This window comes from Monodon monoceros, unplaced genomic scaffold (genome assembly GCF_005190385.1).
Source record: "Monodon monoceros isolate NGI ecotype Baffin Bay Population unplaced genomic scaffold, NGI_Narwhal_1 Super_Scaffold_2, whole genome shotgun sequence".
Classification (NCBI taxonomy): domain Eukaryota; kingdom Metazoa; phylum Chordata; class Mammalia; order Artiodactyla; family Monodontidae; genus Monodon; species Monodon monoceros.
In genome coordinates this window covers 22,495,544-22,515,845 of record NW_021703776.1, presented here as the reverse complement: position 1 = coordinate 22,515,845, position 20,302 = coordinate 22,495,544, and the positions used below count along the sequence as shown (strand labels likewise).

At 41.1% G+C, this 20,302-nt stretch overlaps 1 protein-coding gene across 4 annotated transcripts in view; it reads right to left on the bottom strand.

The window, feature by feature from the left end:
* GNAI1 (G protein subunit alpha i1) overlaps positions 1 to 19,606 on the bottom strand; it is an 89,445-nt gene extending 69,839 nt beyond the window's left edge. Inside the window, exons 1-2 of one of the 4 annotated variants that reach the window (XM_029233826.1) lie at positions 18,953 to 19,606; positions 18,282 to 18,450 (exon numbers count right to left, since the gene is read on the bottom strand). In XM_029233826.1, the coding sequence (XP_029089659.1) occupies positions 18,282 to 18,399 (118 nt within the window). In that variant the 5' untranslated portion in view covers positions 18,400 to 18,450; positions 18,953 to 19,606. Of the gene's footprint in view, positions 1 to 18,281; positions 18,733 to 18,823; positions 18,892 to 18,952 lie in introns of those variants that run through there. The other 3 variants (XM_029233828.1, XM_029233827.1, XM_029233825.1) reach the window with 3 other exon arrangements.
* Positions 19,607 to 20,302: the final 696 nt, after the last annotated feature.

Sequence of the window (20,302 nt, the reverse complement as noted above, 5' to 3'; positions counted from 1 at the left end):
CAAAATTAGGCTACTTGGTGGGAACACTATGGAGCCTTATGATTCATGATATCACAGATGATGCCTCAACGAAGCATTTATACCAATGAAGGTGGGAGCACTACAGAAATGAGGGTTTTCCAATAATTCAATTACAGAAGGGGGAGGAGAGAATTGGGACATTTTGTGGCATCCGGTAGCATAGGCATGCCAAATGCAAAGGCAATATACACCTGACTCATACCACAACCAGCACAGAACAAACACTGTTAATGACAATTGTATACGCAGTTTTGTTTGTAATTCTTTTGGCTTTGTGGTTGCTTAAGAGTAAGAAACATGATTTTTTACACCTAATTACATGTTTGCACAATTGTATATATTTAAGTGATACTGCAATACATTTAAATCAGGAATCTATAAGAATTGTTAGGAATCTATAGGAATACAGAATTAGGAATATTATTACGAATATTAGAAATCTATAAGAATTGTTTCCTCTTTGTTAAGGATCCAGATATTATTCAATTTTGATGAAAGTTGTCCCAAACTCTACTCATGAACATACATGGGCAGGACTGGAAATAGGTAAGGATGGAAGGGTATTCCTAGAAAGAAAAACAGCATGAGGAAGGGTATCAACATGGGAAAGTATATGAAGTGCTCAGAGACTGGCAAGGGATCATCGTGGGAAATATGGAAAGGCAGGGTGGAAGCCAAACCGCAGAGGCTCTTGATTACCAAAGTAATAAACAGGGGGATATTCTGTCAGTAATCACAACTCCTGAAGACTTCTGAGCAGTTACTGATAAGATGAAAGCTGTCATTCACGAGGATTAATTTAGAATGAAGGGCAGAAAGTGTGTGAGTAGGAAGTCCAGGTAGGAAGGAATCACAACAGATTAATTTATATGAAAATGGAAAAAAGAAGATGACGGACAAGGCAATGGAAATGAGAGTAAACAAGGCTTGGGAAATAACAGATGTGAAAGTACAAAGAAAGAGGGTGCCAAAATTGGCATGAATTAGCCTAAAGTAACAAAACTTCTGTGTACTTATGAAATATTTCAGTCATACAGAAATACCTAGAAAATAAGAGAATCAACACCTGTGTAGTGCATCCAGCATGAGACATAAAGCACTACATACCTCTCTTACATCCACTTCCCTCTCCCTTCTCAGAAATCACCAGCACTCTGAATTTGGTATTTATCCTCCCCATGCATTTCTTCATACTTTGCTATATACGTGTGTACCTATAAACATCTGGTATAGTTCTGAAGATTTTTTTTAACTTTACATGGATGTGCCATACAGCATATCATTTTACAAACTGCATGTGTAACTTAACATTATCACTGAGATTCATCATACGTTCACTTTCTCTGGATAGTATTTCATTTGTATAGTTGTATATATTTCATTTTTAATATATACTCGTATTTATTCATTCCTGCTCATTTATTTATTCACTCCTGAAGATGAGTAAATTCTGGTATTTCCAAATTTTGCTTTTACTACTAACAATATTGCAGAAAATATTTTTCTTGGTATAAGTATACTTATACTAAGTATAGTGTAAGAAAAAGTTCTTAGGTTGTATATCCTGAAGGCATATATAACTAAGTGAATATAAAAATATCAAGGCATAGTTATATGGTCTAACAATTTAAACAATTCTCAATCTTTTTATTTAACTTGAAGACAAGCAATGTATGTCAAAAAGCAAAATCGAGAAAGAAGCACACAAGTGAGGAAAAATATATGCAAAAGTATGCAGAGTATTACAGGACAGGTTCTGATGAATCTCAAAATGGACCAGATTAACTTCTTTAGAACAGAAAGCCCTTCTACTGCCCTTTAGTGAATCCAAGATTGCAGATTAAAGTAACAATGTGAAGCCATCTTATTCAACTTAGTACTTTAGTATTTATGAGAATACTCAATGCTAATGAGTGTGAGGTGAAACAGCAGCCTCACATACCACCTGTAGGGGTACAAACCTGAACAACTGGGGAAAGCAATTTACCTGTATACATAAAGCCTTTAAGCTGTTCAAACCTTTTAAGCCAGTAATTTAAGGAAATAATCAGGAATACAGGCAATGATATATGCATAAAATATGATCATCTCAGCATAATACCTGATCATAAAACTCAAAGATCTCAATTTTCAAGATTAGTGTGATTAAATAAATCATAGCAGATCTATAAAATGATTATGTAGCCAGTGAACTTGAAATTTACAGAAAACATTTAATGACAGGTAAACAATTAAGACAAAACAGTTTTTTACACACACACACACACACACACACACAATTATGTCAGCTGTTTAAAATGCATCAAGAGGACTTTCCTGGTGGCACAGCGGTTAAGAATCCGCCTGCCATTGCAGGGATCACAGGTTCGAGCCCTGGTCTGGGAAGATCCCACATGCCACGGAGCAATTAAGCCCGTGCACCACAACTACTGAGCCTGCGCTCTAGAGCTCGTGAGCCACAACTACTGAGCCCACGCTCCACAATTACTGAAGCCCGCAAGCCCTAGAGCCTGTGCTCTGCATCACAAGAAGCCACCGCAATGAGAAGCCCGCGCACTGCAACAGAGAGCAGCCCCTGCTCGCCGCAACTAGACAAAGCCTGCACGCAGCAACGAAGACCCAATGCAGCCAATTAATTAATTAAATTAAAAAGTGCACCAGGAGAAGAAACTCACTCAAAGTTTTATTTTCCCAAATGTCCAAAGAAACTTACTCAAAGGTTTATTTTCCCAAATGTCCAAAGTGCACATATAAAGGATTTGGAAGCACACACCATGCTTTTTTTTTTTTTTTTAAACAGAGTCTGACAGCCCTTTCCTTGGCTTTACTGAGAAGCAGGCTCAATGACCCTGCACTACTCTCACACCACAGCTGCCTAGCCCAGAGAAGAGTGAGCACTTGACCGAAAGGTAGCCCAATATTCACCTACCAAAGACCTATGAATCCACAGCTTGGGGAAAAAGCTGAGATGGGCAGGTGATTTGTCTGATTTTGGAAAATTAAGGGTTTGACGCAGAGAGGGGTTTGAGCTGAACTTAAAAGCTCTAGGAATGAGGAAACCTAAGGCTGGATGGAAGTCACTGAGGCAATGTCATGCAGCTCCAGAACCAAAGGCACCAGTCTTGGTTCCTGACACACCAGCTTTAAAGAGTTTGAGCCTTGGGCTTCCTCTGAGTCTTCTGCAATAATGATGCCTTCTTTACAAGAGCTGGCTTGAGGAGTATCACTTCCTAGCCCATAAAGAGCCCCACCTAAAAACAGAAGTATTCTTCACACACTTATCATGTCAGATATTTACTATACCTATCAGCACAGATGCCAATTTATTTTTAAGAGAATGATATATAAACATTAAATATCACATTAGAGAAACAGCTAGGAAGGAAGAAAAAACACTTTATGGATGTTTTACGCCCAAGAAAGTTGAAGAATGTATCTTTTATAAAATCTCAATACTGAAACTGTAAAAGTAGACTGCATTAAAGTATGAAACAATCTTGGATCTATATTATATAATCCAATATTAGCAGAAGAAATGCATTCAAAGAGTACTTTTAATAACTCAAGTGCTCTGGCTGACTGCTTCAATTTAAGACATATACATCAAGTTTTAGAAACTTTATAGTAAACTAAACTGTGAAAATGCAACAAATGTAAATGCTATATACATTACTAAAAACCAACTTTTCTTCAATCACAGACTACTTATATGGGAAACACATGACAAGTAATTATACCTCTATATTTGTACTCAAAACGTTCTATCAAATAAGGTGACTTTCTTGGTTGCAAACTTATCCACATAATATTTAACGATTAAAACTGTCATAAAATCTAAATACCTAATCTTAACTTTCAGAATCCAGATGAAACCATTATACCAAATTATTTTTTAGAATACCATATGATTCTTAAAATACTAAAGTCCAACTCTCAACTTATTCCCCCATGTACATGGATCCATTCTAGAAATTCCTCATGGCATTTGCTATCTTTATTCAGAAAAAATAAGTTGCATATCTGACAGACTCATTCTCTTTGAATTTTCTAATGTTTCTGTTTTTTAAAATAACATTTGTCCACAACGAACAAAAACATCCACACACACCCCCCCAAACAAATTCAAAATCTACGCAAGTCTGTGAATTATAAAGCCTAAGTTCAGCTGACTCTCAAAAGGTAGCCACTAGGAAGCGTCTGTTTAGAGTTTCATATTTTTAAGAATCACTCTTCGTATACTTCTTAGATTAGAGCTTAAGCTATTTCAGATGTGACTGCTAAAACTACAATGGGCTACAGTTGTTGACTGCTAACTTTTCAGGAAGTTTGTTCTGAAATTATACTAAGCATCACTATGTGCACAGTATAAGTTACTGTGGAGCTCATTACTTATTCTCTGCTCTGAAAGTTTTTTAATAGCTTTTGGCAAAAAGCAATAAAATTCAACTTGACGTATAAAATGCAATCATCCAAAGCAAAGTTAAAATGATCTACCATAAAGGCTTACTAAGACAAACAGCAGAGTGGAAGAAACCCAGAACCCATTGTTTTATACTTAAACTTATAACTAAACAAGCCAAAATAAACATATTGTTTTTATCTAATAGTAAAATGCTTAAAGAATACTTTCTCTAATTAATTTCCTCTTCCCAAAGATTTTTCCATTCCCAGATACCTAAATGCAGGCCATAGGGCTGACATTCCATAAATATTTGTTGAATGAATTTACACATTTCATAAGAACCAGATGTCATAACTAACTTAAAGTAAGCCCAACCAACTAATGATACTATGATGAAAGCAGAAGTTACAGAACATTTATGCTATATTTAATCACATTTTGTAGGTCCCTGTCAGTAAATATTAATGTGACGGATAGTTTTCTAAGATCAGAATTCCCTTTTAAGGGCAGTGGAAAATGTGTTGTATGTGCATATAGATTAGGAGAGCTGAGATTGTATACAAATACCAATGGCTATAAACTTGCTCAGAATTTGCAACCATCTTTTACTTACTTCTAACAAAGGAATTTCATCATGAACTTTACCAGATGAAAATGTCCATAAAAACATTATTATAAGGTCACATTCAACCTGACCTGAATAATCATATCATCACAAGAAGCAATCCACTGTAAAAATTCTTACTAAATACACAGAAGATTCATTATCACTAATTACAGTTTTTGATCACTTTCCAGGAAGCGCATGTTCCAGGAAGCGCATGTTTCCATGCGAGAAAACATCAAATAGTTTTTTCTCAAAATGCACCTACAAAAACAAGGTTCCAGATTAACGTCGGAAGTTAACTATATAATACTAAGTGGGTAGGCATTATATATGTGTGTACATACATGTGAATGTATAAAACATAATGAGTGCTTACTTCGTGCAAGGCACTGTTTTAAATACTTTATTAATAAGGTTATGGGAGGCTTCATGAATGTGGCAAAGACCGGGTAAGTCTTGAAAAATGCTTACGAAATGGATAAATGGAAAAGACCCAGGAGGATCACCTCTAGGTCTTTGCTTCTCGAAGTATGGACTGGACTGTGGGTCTGCAGCCAAGGCATCCCCTCTGAGCTTGTGAGGAATGCAGAAACTCAGGCCCCATCCCAGACCTACTGAATGAGAACCCATTTAAAAGATGCCAACTTATTTCTATGTGTATTAAAAAGTTTAAGAAGAGCTGCTTTAGGAAAATGTGGTGAGCACATATGGAGCAGCAAGAACATACAACTGTGGAAAAAACCAACTTCGGAGCAGGAATGTAAAGGATAAGAGAGAATGTAATGCGAGAGATACTTTGAAAATCACTGTGGTTTTTTTTTATCTTTTGCATGTACGTGAATAAGGGGAAAGAGGCAGACAGAGTACCTTAGTGTCATCTAGATACAAATGGATGAATACAAGTGGTGTATTCTCCAGACGTCACATGGCAAGACTGTAACCCTGGCAGCCACAAGGGACCCAGTGGCCTAGGAGCAAACTGCAGAAGGCAGATGGGGATAAAGGAGGCAGGGAGCCACCTCTATCCTGATCTCCTCTTTGGGCCAAAGTTTCAGGGGTGAATGGTACGTGAGAAAGGATGAGGAGATGGCTAAAGGCAAAGCGGCCTATTTGGGATCCTGGGAGAAGAAAGTCGCCTAGGCAGCAACACATCCACGCAGCCTGGCGGAGACGTGCAGTTCTGCCGAGAGAACACCTGAGCTCATCTCCCCCAGCACCGTGGCACCACCCCAGAATCGATGCAACTCAGAACCTGCAACGTGCTTGAGGGGCTGCAGAAAGCAGAGCACTCAGGGGGCTAAGAGCCTCCCTTCTCAACCTAAGCAGAGACCACGTGAGCAAAGGGTGGAGGGAGGCAAAAAAACAGCACAGGAATAAATAAGTTCAGTGCTGCTGGATGATAAGAAGTAAGGCAGGGAAATAACTAAAATATTTAGAAAATAAAGTCAATGGAGATTTTGACTAATGCGGTGTGAAGACAAATAAGAAGTCAAGGACTGGTGGTGCCGGGAGCTTAAGAAGAAGAAAACAGGAAGAAGGAGAAAGCGCAAGTAAGTGGGTGAGAGATGATGCCTTCAATTTTGGAACACCATGTTAGGTAAATGAGAAATAAACCTGCCCTCCACCCTCCACCCACAGGACTGAAAGGAAAACTGCAGCCAGTCCAGGGTGCCCAGGATTCACACAGGCCACGTGTTGGTTAATATATGCTCACAAAAAAAAATTACAAGAGGATACAATTTACTTACCATGAGATACAGTCAAGACCCTACAAGTAGCTGAACAGCAAGATTTTTTTTTCCAAAAAATCAATTTTTTGCAAAGAGACTATGAAGTAAGTGTAGTATTGATCAAAGTTACTTTTTTAAAAAGATAGAAAATACAATAAACTATTTTTAAAAGATTAGAAATAGTTTCTAGAAATAAAAATGTCAGCATTAAAAATAAAGACTCAATTATGTTAAAAGGCACATTAGTTGATTACTGAAGAGAGAAAGTAAATTAGGACATATCTAAGTAGCACACAAAAAATAGGGAGATAAAAAGCAGGAGAGAGGAGAGAGGTTGAGAGAGAGAAGTTAGAACGAGAAGCCCAAACTAATTATAAAAGAAACTCCAGTGGAGAGAGAAAAGTCACAAGATACTATCTCTTTAAAAAAATATATTGATGTGTGTTCCATGAGTGTCTGTGATATTTCCCAATACTTCTGTACCACTGGGAAAGTCCACAACTTTAAAATAAAAAGCAGTTTAAAGACTGAATGGAAGGTGAAAAAGATGGGAATGCAGCCTAATATTTTGAAAAGGTTAGATGACAAAATGTGGGATGAAAAATTATTTAAGGAGGGTACGAACAGTTTTGTCTGGATTTTATTACTTTTAATGCTGGGCATGTCTTGAGAATGCTTATGGAGCAGGACACAGGAGTCTTTAAAGAAGCGTGAAGATGGTAGAGAGAATCATGGAGGATGGGAAGGTCCTGAGGGTAAGAAGGGATGAAGGAGTGGGGGTGAGTACAGAGCGCTGGCCTAGAGTTGGGGGGGGCACCTTCTCATCAGTTCCAGCAACTCAACTGACCGGCATCACCGCTTTGTACTGTCACAACACATCTCTTGCAGGCATGTCTTGACCTGGTTGCTGACGACACTGATGTGCTCAGTTTGTGAACACTCAGTGGATCAATTTTCAAACTGCACAGAAATATGTTATGCTTCAAAAGATTAGCTTCAGAACTACCGATCAGAAGGCAGTTTTCTTCTAACTCCTATCATATTAATCTTAAATGTGGTTTCCTTACAGGTTGCATGCTTCTTAAATACATGAAACGCTATCAAATAAAAGGCACAGGCCCAAACAAGAAAAAATATAATGTACATTAGATAAGTATATTACCAGGAAAAAAAAAAAAGAATCTGGAGGGTACCTTAGAAAGGCAAGGTAAACAGAGGAATTCCAGGTAATTCAAGGCTAAGTCTTAAGTGACTCTTTTGAAAAATTATTAAAAGGCATAAATACTCTCACAGATTCAATGCTTGTTTCTATTTCAAGGTTACGACCACTATTCAAGAGATGTTGCTTCTCTTTTAAAAGTAAATTCATTGTAATTCTGGAGTTTTATTAGTAATCTCTTTGAGTTATCAGTACAAGGAGTTTCAGAAAAGTTTTAAAATTTGTAGGAAATAATCATAAACTCCCCTGATAAATGGCACATTCGAGTCAACTCAATGTTTCGTAACTTATATCAACAGCTGTGTTTTATTTTCAAGAAAGATAAAAGGAAAGTTTGCAGGAAATTACTGCATTTATTCTAAAAATGGGTAATAAAATGGAGAGAAATTACTTTTAAATCATTTGTAAAGTTTTCTAATTACTCAAAATTCATGCTCTATAGAATTCTTAACCTAGCACAGATATTTACCTGGTCTATTCCCAGTGGGGAGTCTGTTAACAGAAATCCAAGCCCCAGAAGGAAGCTGTGGTGGGGTTAGAAACTAGTAATTACAATTGATTTTATACTTCTTGAAATCTTCGCTATGTGCACACCCTCTGCTAAGAAGAGCCAACTAAAGGATTTAATGTCTATGACCATAAATGGATCTATCCACAAGGAGGCAGGGGGGGAGGGCTGATCGCAAAGAGTCTCTAAAGTATTTATATTAACAGCTTATATTTAATAAAAACTTGTGCCAGGTACAACTGCTCTAAGTACTGTAGATACATTAGCTTACCTTGTCCCCAGCCCTATAGGGTAGGTACATTTATTATCTGGAATTTATAGAAAACTGAGGCTTAAAGAACTGGATAACTTGCCCAAGGTCTTAAGGAAAACATTTTACAGCCCAAGTTCCTTATACGTGGAAAAAGTAAGAAAACTAAACTATAGATGGCAAAGCCTCCTCTAGATTGCAGGTTTCTGTATAATACAGAGCTTACAACCAATCACGATCCAAAAGTCTGCTCAGAATTACATGAAGGGGTTTCCCTGGCGGTCCAGTGGTTAAGACTCCGCGCTCCCACTGCAGGAGGTGCGGGTTGGATCCCTGGTCGGGGAGCTAAGATCCCGCATGCCGCGAGGCACAGCCAAAAAAAAAAAAGAGAGAGAGAGAAATACATGATGGCAATGGACAGATCCTTAACTGCTTAATTTCTGAGAGGCATGCTACCTACACCCTCATCCCACAACATCAACAATGCACACTCCGATATTACAGCTCATGTCCCCGGGTATCTGTTTATACCACTTCTTCCCCATTTTCCCTTATAAGGAGTTATCTTTATGCACACATTTTCTTTCCCTAAGTAGACTGTAAATTCTCCTAAGGATTTAGTAAACTTAAGACATAACTGGATACCAAAAAAATGAAAGACACTTTAAAAATGCCACCAATGACAATTCTCACCACACAAGGACAGGCAAGGACCTCCCTGGTGGGGCAGTGGTTAAGAATCCGCCTGCCAATGCAGGGGACACGGGTTCGAGCCCTGTTCCGGGAAGATCCCACATGCCGCGGAGCAACTAGGCCCATGCACCACAACTACTGAGCCTGCGCACCAGAACTACTTAGCCTGCACGCCGCAACTACTGAAGCCCACGTGCTACAACTACTGAAGCCGGCACACCTAGAGCCCATGCTCCGCAACAAGAGAAGCCACCACGATGAGAAGCCCACATACCGCAACGAACAGTAGCCCCGGCTTGCTGCAACTCGAAAAGCCCACGCGCAGCAACAAAGACCCAACATAGCCAAAAATATAAATAAATAAATTTATTTTAAAAAAAAAGGACAGGCAAGACATAAACAGACCATGGTGAGCTTCTGAGCGCCCTGCTGACTCCAGAAAGCCAGAGTTACACATAATCGCATCATCCTGTAGGACAGATATGGTTGTGAGAATATATTTAATGCCTTGTTATTAAGAAAGCATTCAAAACAACAAAGCATTCAAATAACATGTGGAGTAGCAATGTAACAATACTGTTAAAAACAATGTATTCAGAATATACAAATATAAAAATCACGTTTCACTCCACCACTTAATTTACCAAGAGTCAAAATATTTTTCTGATCATGCAACAAGAATTTGTTCCTCCAAATTAATTTTATTTTTCAGAACTCTGTTAGGAATAATGTAGTAGGCTTTAGTTACTCTAAGTAGCAAGCTAAGAAACGTATAAATGGGGATACAATGGGCCTAAATTTACTAAAATTACCCAAAACCCAAGGAAAATGTAGCAACTTTTTCCCTTTAAAAGACTATTACTCAAGGGGCTTCCCTGGTGGCGCAGTGGTTAAGAGTCTGCCTGCCAATGCAGGGGACACGGGTTAGAGCCCTGGTCCGGGAAGATCCCACATGCCGCGGAGCACCTAAGCCCTTGCGCCACAGCTACTGAGCCTGTGCTCTAGAGCCTGCGAGCCACAACTACTGAGGCCCGTGTGCCTGGAGCCTGTGCTCTGCAACAAGAGAAGCCACCGCCATGAGAAGCCCGCACACTGCAATGAAGAGCAGCCCCCGCTCGCTGCAACTAAAGAAAGCCTGCGCACAGCAGCGAAGACCCAACGCAGCCAAAAATAAAAAATTAAATAAATTTAAAAAACAAAAATAAAAAAAGACTATTACTCAAAATTAATCATTTAATTAGTCACTCATTTAATTACCATTTATGAAAAGACTAGTACGTGCCACCTCATTAGGTGATAAACAAGTTGGACAGGATTCGTGCTCTGACGAGCCAATCCCCAGGGAGAGATGCAACAGACAATCAAAAAGTAAACGCACAAGATGATTTCAAAACGGTCTAATTTGGAAGGGAGAGCAAAGAAGACTAATTTAGACTGGATGGTCAGGAAAAACTTCACTGAAGAGGAGGCAAACAAAGGAAAGTCTTATTCGTTCACACTAATCCTCAAGTGAAATACCATGAGTTCAATAAGAAACACCAGAAACTGGTGGTTTTGCTATTACCATAACAGTCACATAAATTATAAGGGACCAAAGAATATAAAATTACCATCGTTATGCATTCCTTAAATTTATACATGAGGTATCAATGAGGGTATCTGGAAATAGGGTGTTGCCACAACAAACACTAAAAATGTGGAAATGGCTTTAGAATTAAGCAATGGGTAGAAGCTGAAAGAATTTTGAGGACCATGATAGAAAAAGCCTAGATTGCCTTGACACGCTGTTAAAAACACAGATGTTAACGGCTCCCCTGGTGAGAGCTCAAAAGAAAGTGAGGAACATGGCAGAGAAAACTAAATACGGTCATGAACAGACTGTTGATAGATATGTGGACTTTACATGTGCTGCTGGTGAGGACTTGGGATGGAAAGGAGGAATATATTATTAGAAACTAGAGGAAAGAGGATCCTTGTTATTTTGTGGCAAAGCATAAGTGAATTATGTCCTGCAGTTATGTGGAAAGCAGAACTTGTAAACTATAAATCTGAATATTTAGACAAGGAGATTTCCAAGCAAATTGTTGAAGTCGTGGCCTGATTTTTTCTTACCGGTTGTAGTAAAATGGGAGAGGAAAAGATAAATTAAAAGAGTACCTAATGCGGTGGTGGTGGTGTGATGAATTGGGAGATTGGGATAGACATATATACACTAATATGTATAAAATAGATAACTAATAAGAACCTGCTGTATAAAAAATAAAACTCAAAAAAAAAAAAGGGTACAAAATGAAAGAATGTTGTCAGATCACCATCATACAGGCAAGAGACAGGCTGATAACATGACTCTGCCGCAAACATGTGCTACCTTTGATTGAAAAGGAAGGATGACTTGAAGGGCAGAGTCCAGAGGCCAGAAAGTCAAGCAGAGTCACCAAGATTACTTGTAGGCCTTGAAACCTAAAGTAGTTTGGAAAGTGCACAGGACTGAATACTCACTCCTTTTTCTTTCCACTTTCTCCCTTTCTGAACGAGAGTGACTATAACTGGTATCCTATGCCTGCTCTATCACTGTGCCCTCCTACTGTATTCTAGGAGCAGGTAATGTGTTTTCTAGCTTCACAGGTTCACAGAGAGAAAGAAATTTGGTCCCAGTATGGATTATATGGAGAATCTCACCCATACCAGAGTTAGATTCTGAGATCTGGATGAGATTTTGGATGTTGAGTTGATGCTGTAAGGGGATGAGACTTTGGGAGATGTTGGGACAGGATAAGTGCATTTTCCATGAGGGCAGACTAAAGTAGACAGAATAATAGCCCCCAAAGATGCCCATGCCCCCAGTCCCTGGAACCTGTGAGCATGTTATCCTACATGGCAAAGGAACTTTGCGGATGTGATTAAGATAAGGATCCTGAGATGAGTCTGTTATCCTGGATTATCTGGGTGTGCCGAACTTAACGACAAAGGCCCTTAAAAGTGAAGGAGGGAGACAGGAGAGTAATGCTACATGAGAAAGACGCCACTAGCCATTGCTAGCTTTGAAGATGAAGAGGCCAGGAGACAATGAAAGCAGGTAGCCTCCAGACCAGGGGTCCCCAACGAGAGCGGTCTGAGGCCTGTCAGGAACCCGGCCACAGCAGGAGGTGAACGGCAGGCAAGCCAGTGAAGCTCCACCTGCCGCTCCCCACTGCTCACATTACCGCCTGAATCACCTCCCTGCCTCCTGGCAACGCCCGTGGAAAAACTGTCTTCCACAAAACCGGTCCCTGGTTCCAAATAGGTTGGGGACCGCTGCTCTAGACAGAGGTTGGAAAAAGCAAATATACGGATTCTCTTCTACAACCTGCAAAAGAAAAGCGGCCCGGCTGACACCTTGATTTTAGCTTTATGTAACCTTCTGACCTACAGAAATGTAAAGTTAATAAATTGTGCATCGTTTTAAGCCACTAAGTTACGGTAACGAACATTTCGTTTTAAAATTGTTTTTGCCCCATTTCTGTTAAGATTTTTAACCCTATTTCTGTTAAAGTTTTTAATTAGTATTTAACAAATTACGACAGAAAGCAGCCTAAGCGCTACAAGATTAGGTGCAGTTGACCTTAGCTCATTCAACTCAAATGCCATCCGGGATCTGAGCTTCACCAATGTCACACTCCGGGAAGTCAGACATTGGGTAACTGCGTGCCAGAACATGTGACCAAGAAATTTATGCGTCCTAGAAATGTGACAGTACGTCAGGTCCTCCCATGTGAATCTGTGGTATCTTGAATTTTCCAAGGCAGAGAGAATGCATAAGAAAATACAAATTAAGATCGTGGTTGGATACTCAATTTTTGTCTTAAAAATTACAGTGATCTTTTTCAGGTTTGAATAACATCTTCGACTAAATCCTATAATGTAGGTATTGTATTCCCATTGATAAGTTAACAATATTCATGCTCTTTATAGCTAAGAGGCCAAAAATAAAGAGTAAAAAAACCTGAGATCTATCCTTACCAAAAGAAATTATTTTAAGGACTGACACTACACTGTAACAACACAGAAGACCCTCCTCCAATGAATATCCATTGTCATTTTCTTGAATTTATCTAACCTGTCAAATAAATATAACGACTGTGAAAAGTTCTTATAAATACGAAAAAAAATCTTAAACCAAACAACTTACTTTTAGATACCGCGCGCTTACTTTGGTTGTCATTTACTTTTACTGTTCCCCTTTTGTTTACATTCCCATCAATACTGAAAATGGCAAAGTATAAGGTTTATATTCTAGGTAAATCCTAACCCTACACAAGATGTTAACATAACTAAGAACTAAATATGTTCATGACAAAAGGAAAGGGTTGTTATGATGACCTACAAAGATCCTGCCCCTGAAGTCTCACACTAGTGCGGGAAGCAGGCAGGGCATAAAGCTAATTCACACTAGAAACCAGAGTGCAAATGTGCTCTGCCATATGCCAACTATTCCTGTTTGGAGAAGAACGGTGCCCTGAGGAAAAGAGTATGAGGCTAGAGGGAAGCCAGGTCTAGGAGAAAGTTTTTATTCTGCAGTCAACGGAGAAGTCAAGCATGGTTTTCCGAGCAAGGCATTAGCATGATACCTACTGCAGGCTAGAGGCGAAGACCAGAAGCAGGAAAGTCTACTGGAACTAGGCTGCCAGAGGCAGAGGAGAACTTGAACTATCAAACTGAGAAGGAAAAACAAAAGATACAGAAAAACCAGCACTTTCAAAACATATGTTAACACCACCTGTGGCTTCTAGTAAAGTAATTGCTAATACAAAGTAGGTGAGGGAGAGAGAAGCACATAACCCCTGTAGAAATACCATATCCATTCACTCACTTAAGGAAAGGGGCTTTCTGACATCTAAGATCGTGAGCCAACTCTAAGGAAACGGCTAAAGCAATGCAAAATCAAAAGTTCTGCAATGCGAGAATTTCTCAACTAGGGAAGTCACAGGGCAAGTTTAAAGAAAGCCAAAAACATGAACGGTTTAGTTTCTCAAATAGCTGGTGGGTGGTAGCAATGTAAAAACATTCACCAAGCAGAAGAGATCCAGTCCCTCACCTCATTTTAAGAAGTTAAAGGGTATGGGTTTGTATTTGTTTGTTTGTTTGTGGGGATGAGTTCAGTGGAGGGAAGGATAATGGGTGGAGGGAAGGATAATGGGAGGAGTGAAGGAGAATACAAGCACAAAACTTCAAAGTGAAGGGACTTCCCTGGTGGCGCAGTGGTTAAGAATCCCCCTGCCAATGCAGGGGACATGGGTTCGAGCTCCGGTCCGGGAAGATCCCACATGCCGCGGAGCACCTAAACCCCTGCACCACAACTACTGAGCCTGTGGTCTAGAGCCCGTGAGCCATAACTACCGAGCCCGCATGCAACAACTACTGAGCCCACTTGCCACAACTACTGAAGCCCGCACACCTAGAGCCCGAGCTCCGCAACGAGAAGCCACTGCAGTGAGAAGCCTGTGCACGACAAAGAGTAGCCCCCGTTTGCCGCAACTAGAGAAAGCCCACGCATAGCAACGAAGACCCAATGCAACCATAAATAAATAAATTAATTAAATTTCAAAAACTAGAAAAAACTCCAGAGTGAAATAATTTAAGAACAATTAATTCATAAAAATTTTACTTGTATGTACCCTACCCTCATATATCTTTGAAAATTACCGTAAGATATTTAATAAGTACCCATATGTACAATATAGTTTCACTGAAACAACAACCTAGGCCTAATGCTACACCCTTAAAAGGATAAGTTGTAACATCCTCAAAGATATAACAATAAATGTTTTCTCTTGAGACAATCAGCCATATACAATGGAAAGAAAACTTTAATTATTAAAATAAGTTTCATTATTTAGGATTATTATTCTAATACTAAAGCCTGAAAGCTAAATCTTTAGAACCACTCAAACCCTGACCTGATTTCCTTTAGGTCAAGGATTAGACTAGGTCCTCTTTTTTTTTTTAAGGCCTAATTCACTGCTCCTAATAAGGATAGTGAAATATCTCTGAGTTTAAAAAAAAAATATATATATATATATATATATACACACACACACACACAATATATATATACACATATATATACATATACAGTATATATACACATATATGTATAAAATAGACATCCAGTGCCCAAATCTTTGTATGTGTCTTATACCCGAATCTCTCAACCCAATGTCTGAAATGACAACACATGCCTTAAGAAAAATGAAATACAATGAACTATTTACTATACCATCTTAAATGTGCTGTATACCTTAAATGAAAAAAGAATCATTTGATTAGAAAAAAAATAAGAGGAGGAAAATCTGATGTAAACAGAATTGACATTGGTTATAGGTTACCTAGAGACCATTTTACATTTCAACTGATTCAGTTGCCGTGTTTTACATGGACTGATTTCACTGAGCTCCTTACACATATAACTTTAAACCTCCAAAAAGGAACCAAAGGTCAACCCTCCACTGCTAAAGTCAAACTAGGAAAAAGAAAAATGTTTTCAAACATTCCAAGAATAAGCCAACATTCTGTTTATAGGAACTAGAATGCTGGAACTCTGGGCAAAAGGGTAGAGCAGAATGGGAGTAAGACAGACAAAGAGGATGACTGCTGGGCCAACAAGACAGGGATGCTGTGATGGGAATTTCTACAGAGAAAAGGTGTAGAGAACAGCAAGAGACTAAAGCTAGAAAAGAGAGCTGAAGAAATTCAGTTACCTGAAGATTTTTAAATCACTGTGAAAGCTTTCTAATGTTATTGGTATGGAGAAACAAAAATTCCCTAACTTCTGAAAATCGCAAGTCGGCTACACCTTTCTCACGGCTCTCACTATAGTTCGTGGTAGAGGTGCAACTTTGGGTTCTATGTTACACATTGAAGTATATTTAATTGTTAGTCTAGAACAGTGATTCTCAGTCAAGATTAAATTTTGCCCCCAGGGGACGTTTGGGGGATATCTGGAGACTTTTCTGGGTCACGAGTGGATGGGGGCTGCTCCTGGCATCTAAAAGGTGGGTGCCAAAGATTCTGCTTAACATCCTACAATGCACAAGACAGCCTGCACAACAAAGAATTATTCCACCCAAAACATCAACAGTGTTGAAGTTGAGAAACACTGATCTCTTCTGAATATAAGCAAAAGCCAACTTGTCGGACCTTGATCCTAGGCCATCTCTCTCTAACAGACATCTATTTAAAGCATAAAACAACACCAGAGGACTCATTTTCCAATGCTTTAAACATGGTGGATGGCTGACTCAAACTCAGAGTCACACAACACACTGAAATAATATAACAGAGCAGGAGTGCAGAAACTGCAGGAAAAGAACTTTTCAACCCTTTTTTCCATTTTTGTCGCAAGCACATTGAATTCGGAAGAGGACCTACACGTTTCCATACAAAGGTGTGTCTCTTCTGTGCTCAATACGCTAAAATACACTGACTTCCTCAAAAGACAATATTTCTCATTAATGTAAAAACCTAAGTAAACAGTTATTAACTGAGAAAGATTTACGTTGGGGCGCGGGGGTGCAGAAAACCACCAGGTCTTTAAAATGCAAAGTTATTTCACAGTTACTTGCAGAATGACTCAGATCATTATTACTTTTAGTCATGCCAAGTTTGCTGCTTCTAAGCCTACTAGTAATGGAGAAAAAACCCACCATTTTTCCTGCAGTCATTAAACCAATGAAACAGAAGCTTACCGAAAACAGGTTTGTGCGATAGTATTTGTTTTATTGTAACTGTTACAAAAATAAAAGCAGTCTCTGCCAGTGCAAATAAAGATTCTGAGAAATCTTTCACCTACTTCACTGCCTACAGGGTGTGTGTTTGGGGGGTATGGGGATGCAAACAAAAGAAAACCCTAACTCACACATCAACAAATCTTAAGCTGCGGGTATTTTCCTAATGCATCCCTTAATCAAAATCCTGGCTTACTCTTTTTACGTTCCCTCCCTTCAAACAACTGCAAAAGACCTCCACAGAGCGTTTCACCAGGAGTACAATACTAAGAACAAATAAGAGCCTTGCGTGTACCTGGCAAATCTCATTCATCTGAAGCCGTGGCAGCAGAGAAGAGAATCCTGTTGTCCAATGTGACACACTCACACCTTTCACAACGGTTTTCACCGCTCGAGTATCATTTTGAAGCCAGTGTGACCTAACTTTGATGGTTTCCATGTCCCCACCGTAATAAAAATCCAGCGTCCAGCATAGCCTACTTCCTTACGCAAGATAAATATAATCAGTGCTCCCCTAACACTTACTGAGTCGCCACAGGAAGTTCAACAGAAAAACACAATTCAACCCTACGGAGACCCCACAAAAGGTGCACTGATTTCACAAAACGTGGCACTCGTGACATGAGGAAACCACAACCGCGATACGACACCTTGTAGAAAGGGTTTTCGCGCGGGGGAGGGGTGGAGGGTGGGATGTGCTTTTACTTCCTTGTAGCTAGTGCCCTTTCATCTTCACAAAGCTGAGCTAACTTCAGAGAAAAGGGGTTCCTCGCGCTCCACTCCTCGGCTCCCGGCGGGATCCACACCGAGGAACGCGAGTGAAGCCTCTGCTCCGCCGCAGGCGAGTTTCCCCCAGCCAAGGGAACAGAGAGGAAGGGGACCGGGGAGAGGGGCACTCTGCGCCGCGCCGCACAAGCTCACGCTCCGAAAGCATCCTCGGGCGCTACAAGACGAGCCCTCCGCCGCTTTGGCACGTCCCCTCCGGGCTTCCCAGTACCGAGGAGCCCGCGCCCAGCACACCCGCCAGACTCCCTGGCCCCAGGCCGGCTGGGGGCCCCCGCCCGCCAACACGACCCGGCCGCCCTTACCGAGCAGCAGCAGCTTGACCTCGCGCGCCGCCTTCTCGCCATCCTCGCGGAGGTTCCGGTCGATCATCTTACTCCGCTCCACCGCCGCCTTGTCCTCGGCGCTCAGCGTACAGCCCATTGTGCCAGGAGCGAGAGCTGGCCGCCGCTCCCTTCAAGTCCGGCGCGCTGCCTTGAAACACAGGTGAATTCTTTCTTCCTGGATGCCGGCGTTCGAATTCCTCCCGACGCCGGCCACACCACCCCCACCCACTTCCGAAACGGACCTAGGGAAGCGCTGTCTGCAAAGGAGCTAGCAGCACCGCGCAGCTCTTGCCTACGGCCGGGCTCCGCGCCTCGCCTCCCTCCGCGGCCCCGAAGTCTTGCGTTTCCAGGCTCTGGGTACAGCCACCGGTGGCCTCCTGCTGGTGGCCGCGCCGCAACCTCTAGAAGCCCGGCGCTGCTCGGCGTCCGCGCGCCGCCGCGGCCCCGCCCCTGCTCGCCCCTCCCGCCGCCCCGCGACCACTCCCAGAGCGCGCGCCCGAACACGAGCCCTCGGACATTACCCCCTCGGACGGGTGCGCGCGCCCACGCTGCCGCGGACGCCGGCGCTCCACAGCCCCAGAGGGCCGGCGACCGCGCGCGCCCTTGGGGAGCGCCCCCGGAAGGCCGAACGTCGCGGCGAGGTCCCCTACCTTAATTCCTCCGCGGGAGTGTGATAATTTCTTCCCGTTTACTCACACCCAGGGATGTGTTCGGACCTGCCCTTTAGGGGTGCGGGTGGGAGAGCTGCCAAAGTTGGAAACCGAAAAAAGCCAGTCCTGGGCGTTTGAGCATGCCCAGCTCGGGCAGGCGCGCGAGGGTTTTCCAAATGTAAACGCGTGTCAGCTGGCCTTCAGGGGTGAGGGAAATAGAGGGAGCTGGGACCGGGAATGGAACCGTGGAGAAAGCAGAGAGGGTAAAGTGGGGAACAGAAAAGTCTGGGGACGATAGGAGGTCAACTTTCTTCCGCTTTTTTCTTTTTTCCTTCTCTCCTCCCTCCTTCCATCCACTCTCACGTCCCTTTCCACAAGCAAAGAACATTTTGAAGGATTTCCTCAAATCTGAGAAAATGTAAGATAAAGAATCAAAGAGCATATTTTTTTCTCCTATCCATGCAATTTTATGTGCCATAAATTTTATTCAGAAAGTCTTTTCCATACTGTGTCCATTCATCCCACTTTCAAAATTATCCACAAAGTGTCCAAGGATTGCCAAAATGATGGGATACTCTACAGCATTAAAAGGTATAGAATAATATTTAGTGATATAGGAGAGATATTTATATTTTAAATGAAATAGAATTTTTAAAGCAGTGTGAAAAGTACGATAACTTTTTTCTTAAATAACAGATACATGTTGATAAAGTTATTTGAAAGAACGCCATTTAACATTAGAAGAGACCATAATCGTCACTTAGCCCAACCTCTCCATACTACGCAGATTTCACAGCTGCTACCTATTCCCTCCTGCCACAGATTCAGACATATTCCTGGCTTACATGTTTTCATTGGCTGAGAATTCAGAAACGCAGGGGCATCAAAGTCTACTGCTAGATTGCTCTCGGATATTTCTTACTTGCATTAAACAAAATCAACCCTTAAAGGATTGAAACAATAGAAACGTTTTATTTTCTCTACAGTACCAGGGTAATTATATTTTCGAATGGATAAGCTTTAAAAAGGAGCATATTTTTAAATAAGACCAAACAACACACCCACACAAATCTCCACACCTTAACTGACCTCCTCTGGGGCGACATGGAAGCTTCCAGGCCAAGTTCTGAACCAATATTTATGACCATGTTAGTAAATCATAAGCCACTGGGCATGTCATTCCTTATTGCAGGCCTTGGCTTCCTCACCCATGAAATGAGATGGAGTTGATCCAGACCATCCTCCATCCTTCCAGCTCTACCTGGTCTGGGGGAAATAGCTTCTGTGGCCCTTGGAGGCATTTCACCCAGCATGGTATGAATGAGCATAGGTTTAAGGTCTGGTCTCTCC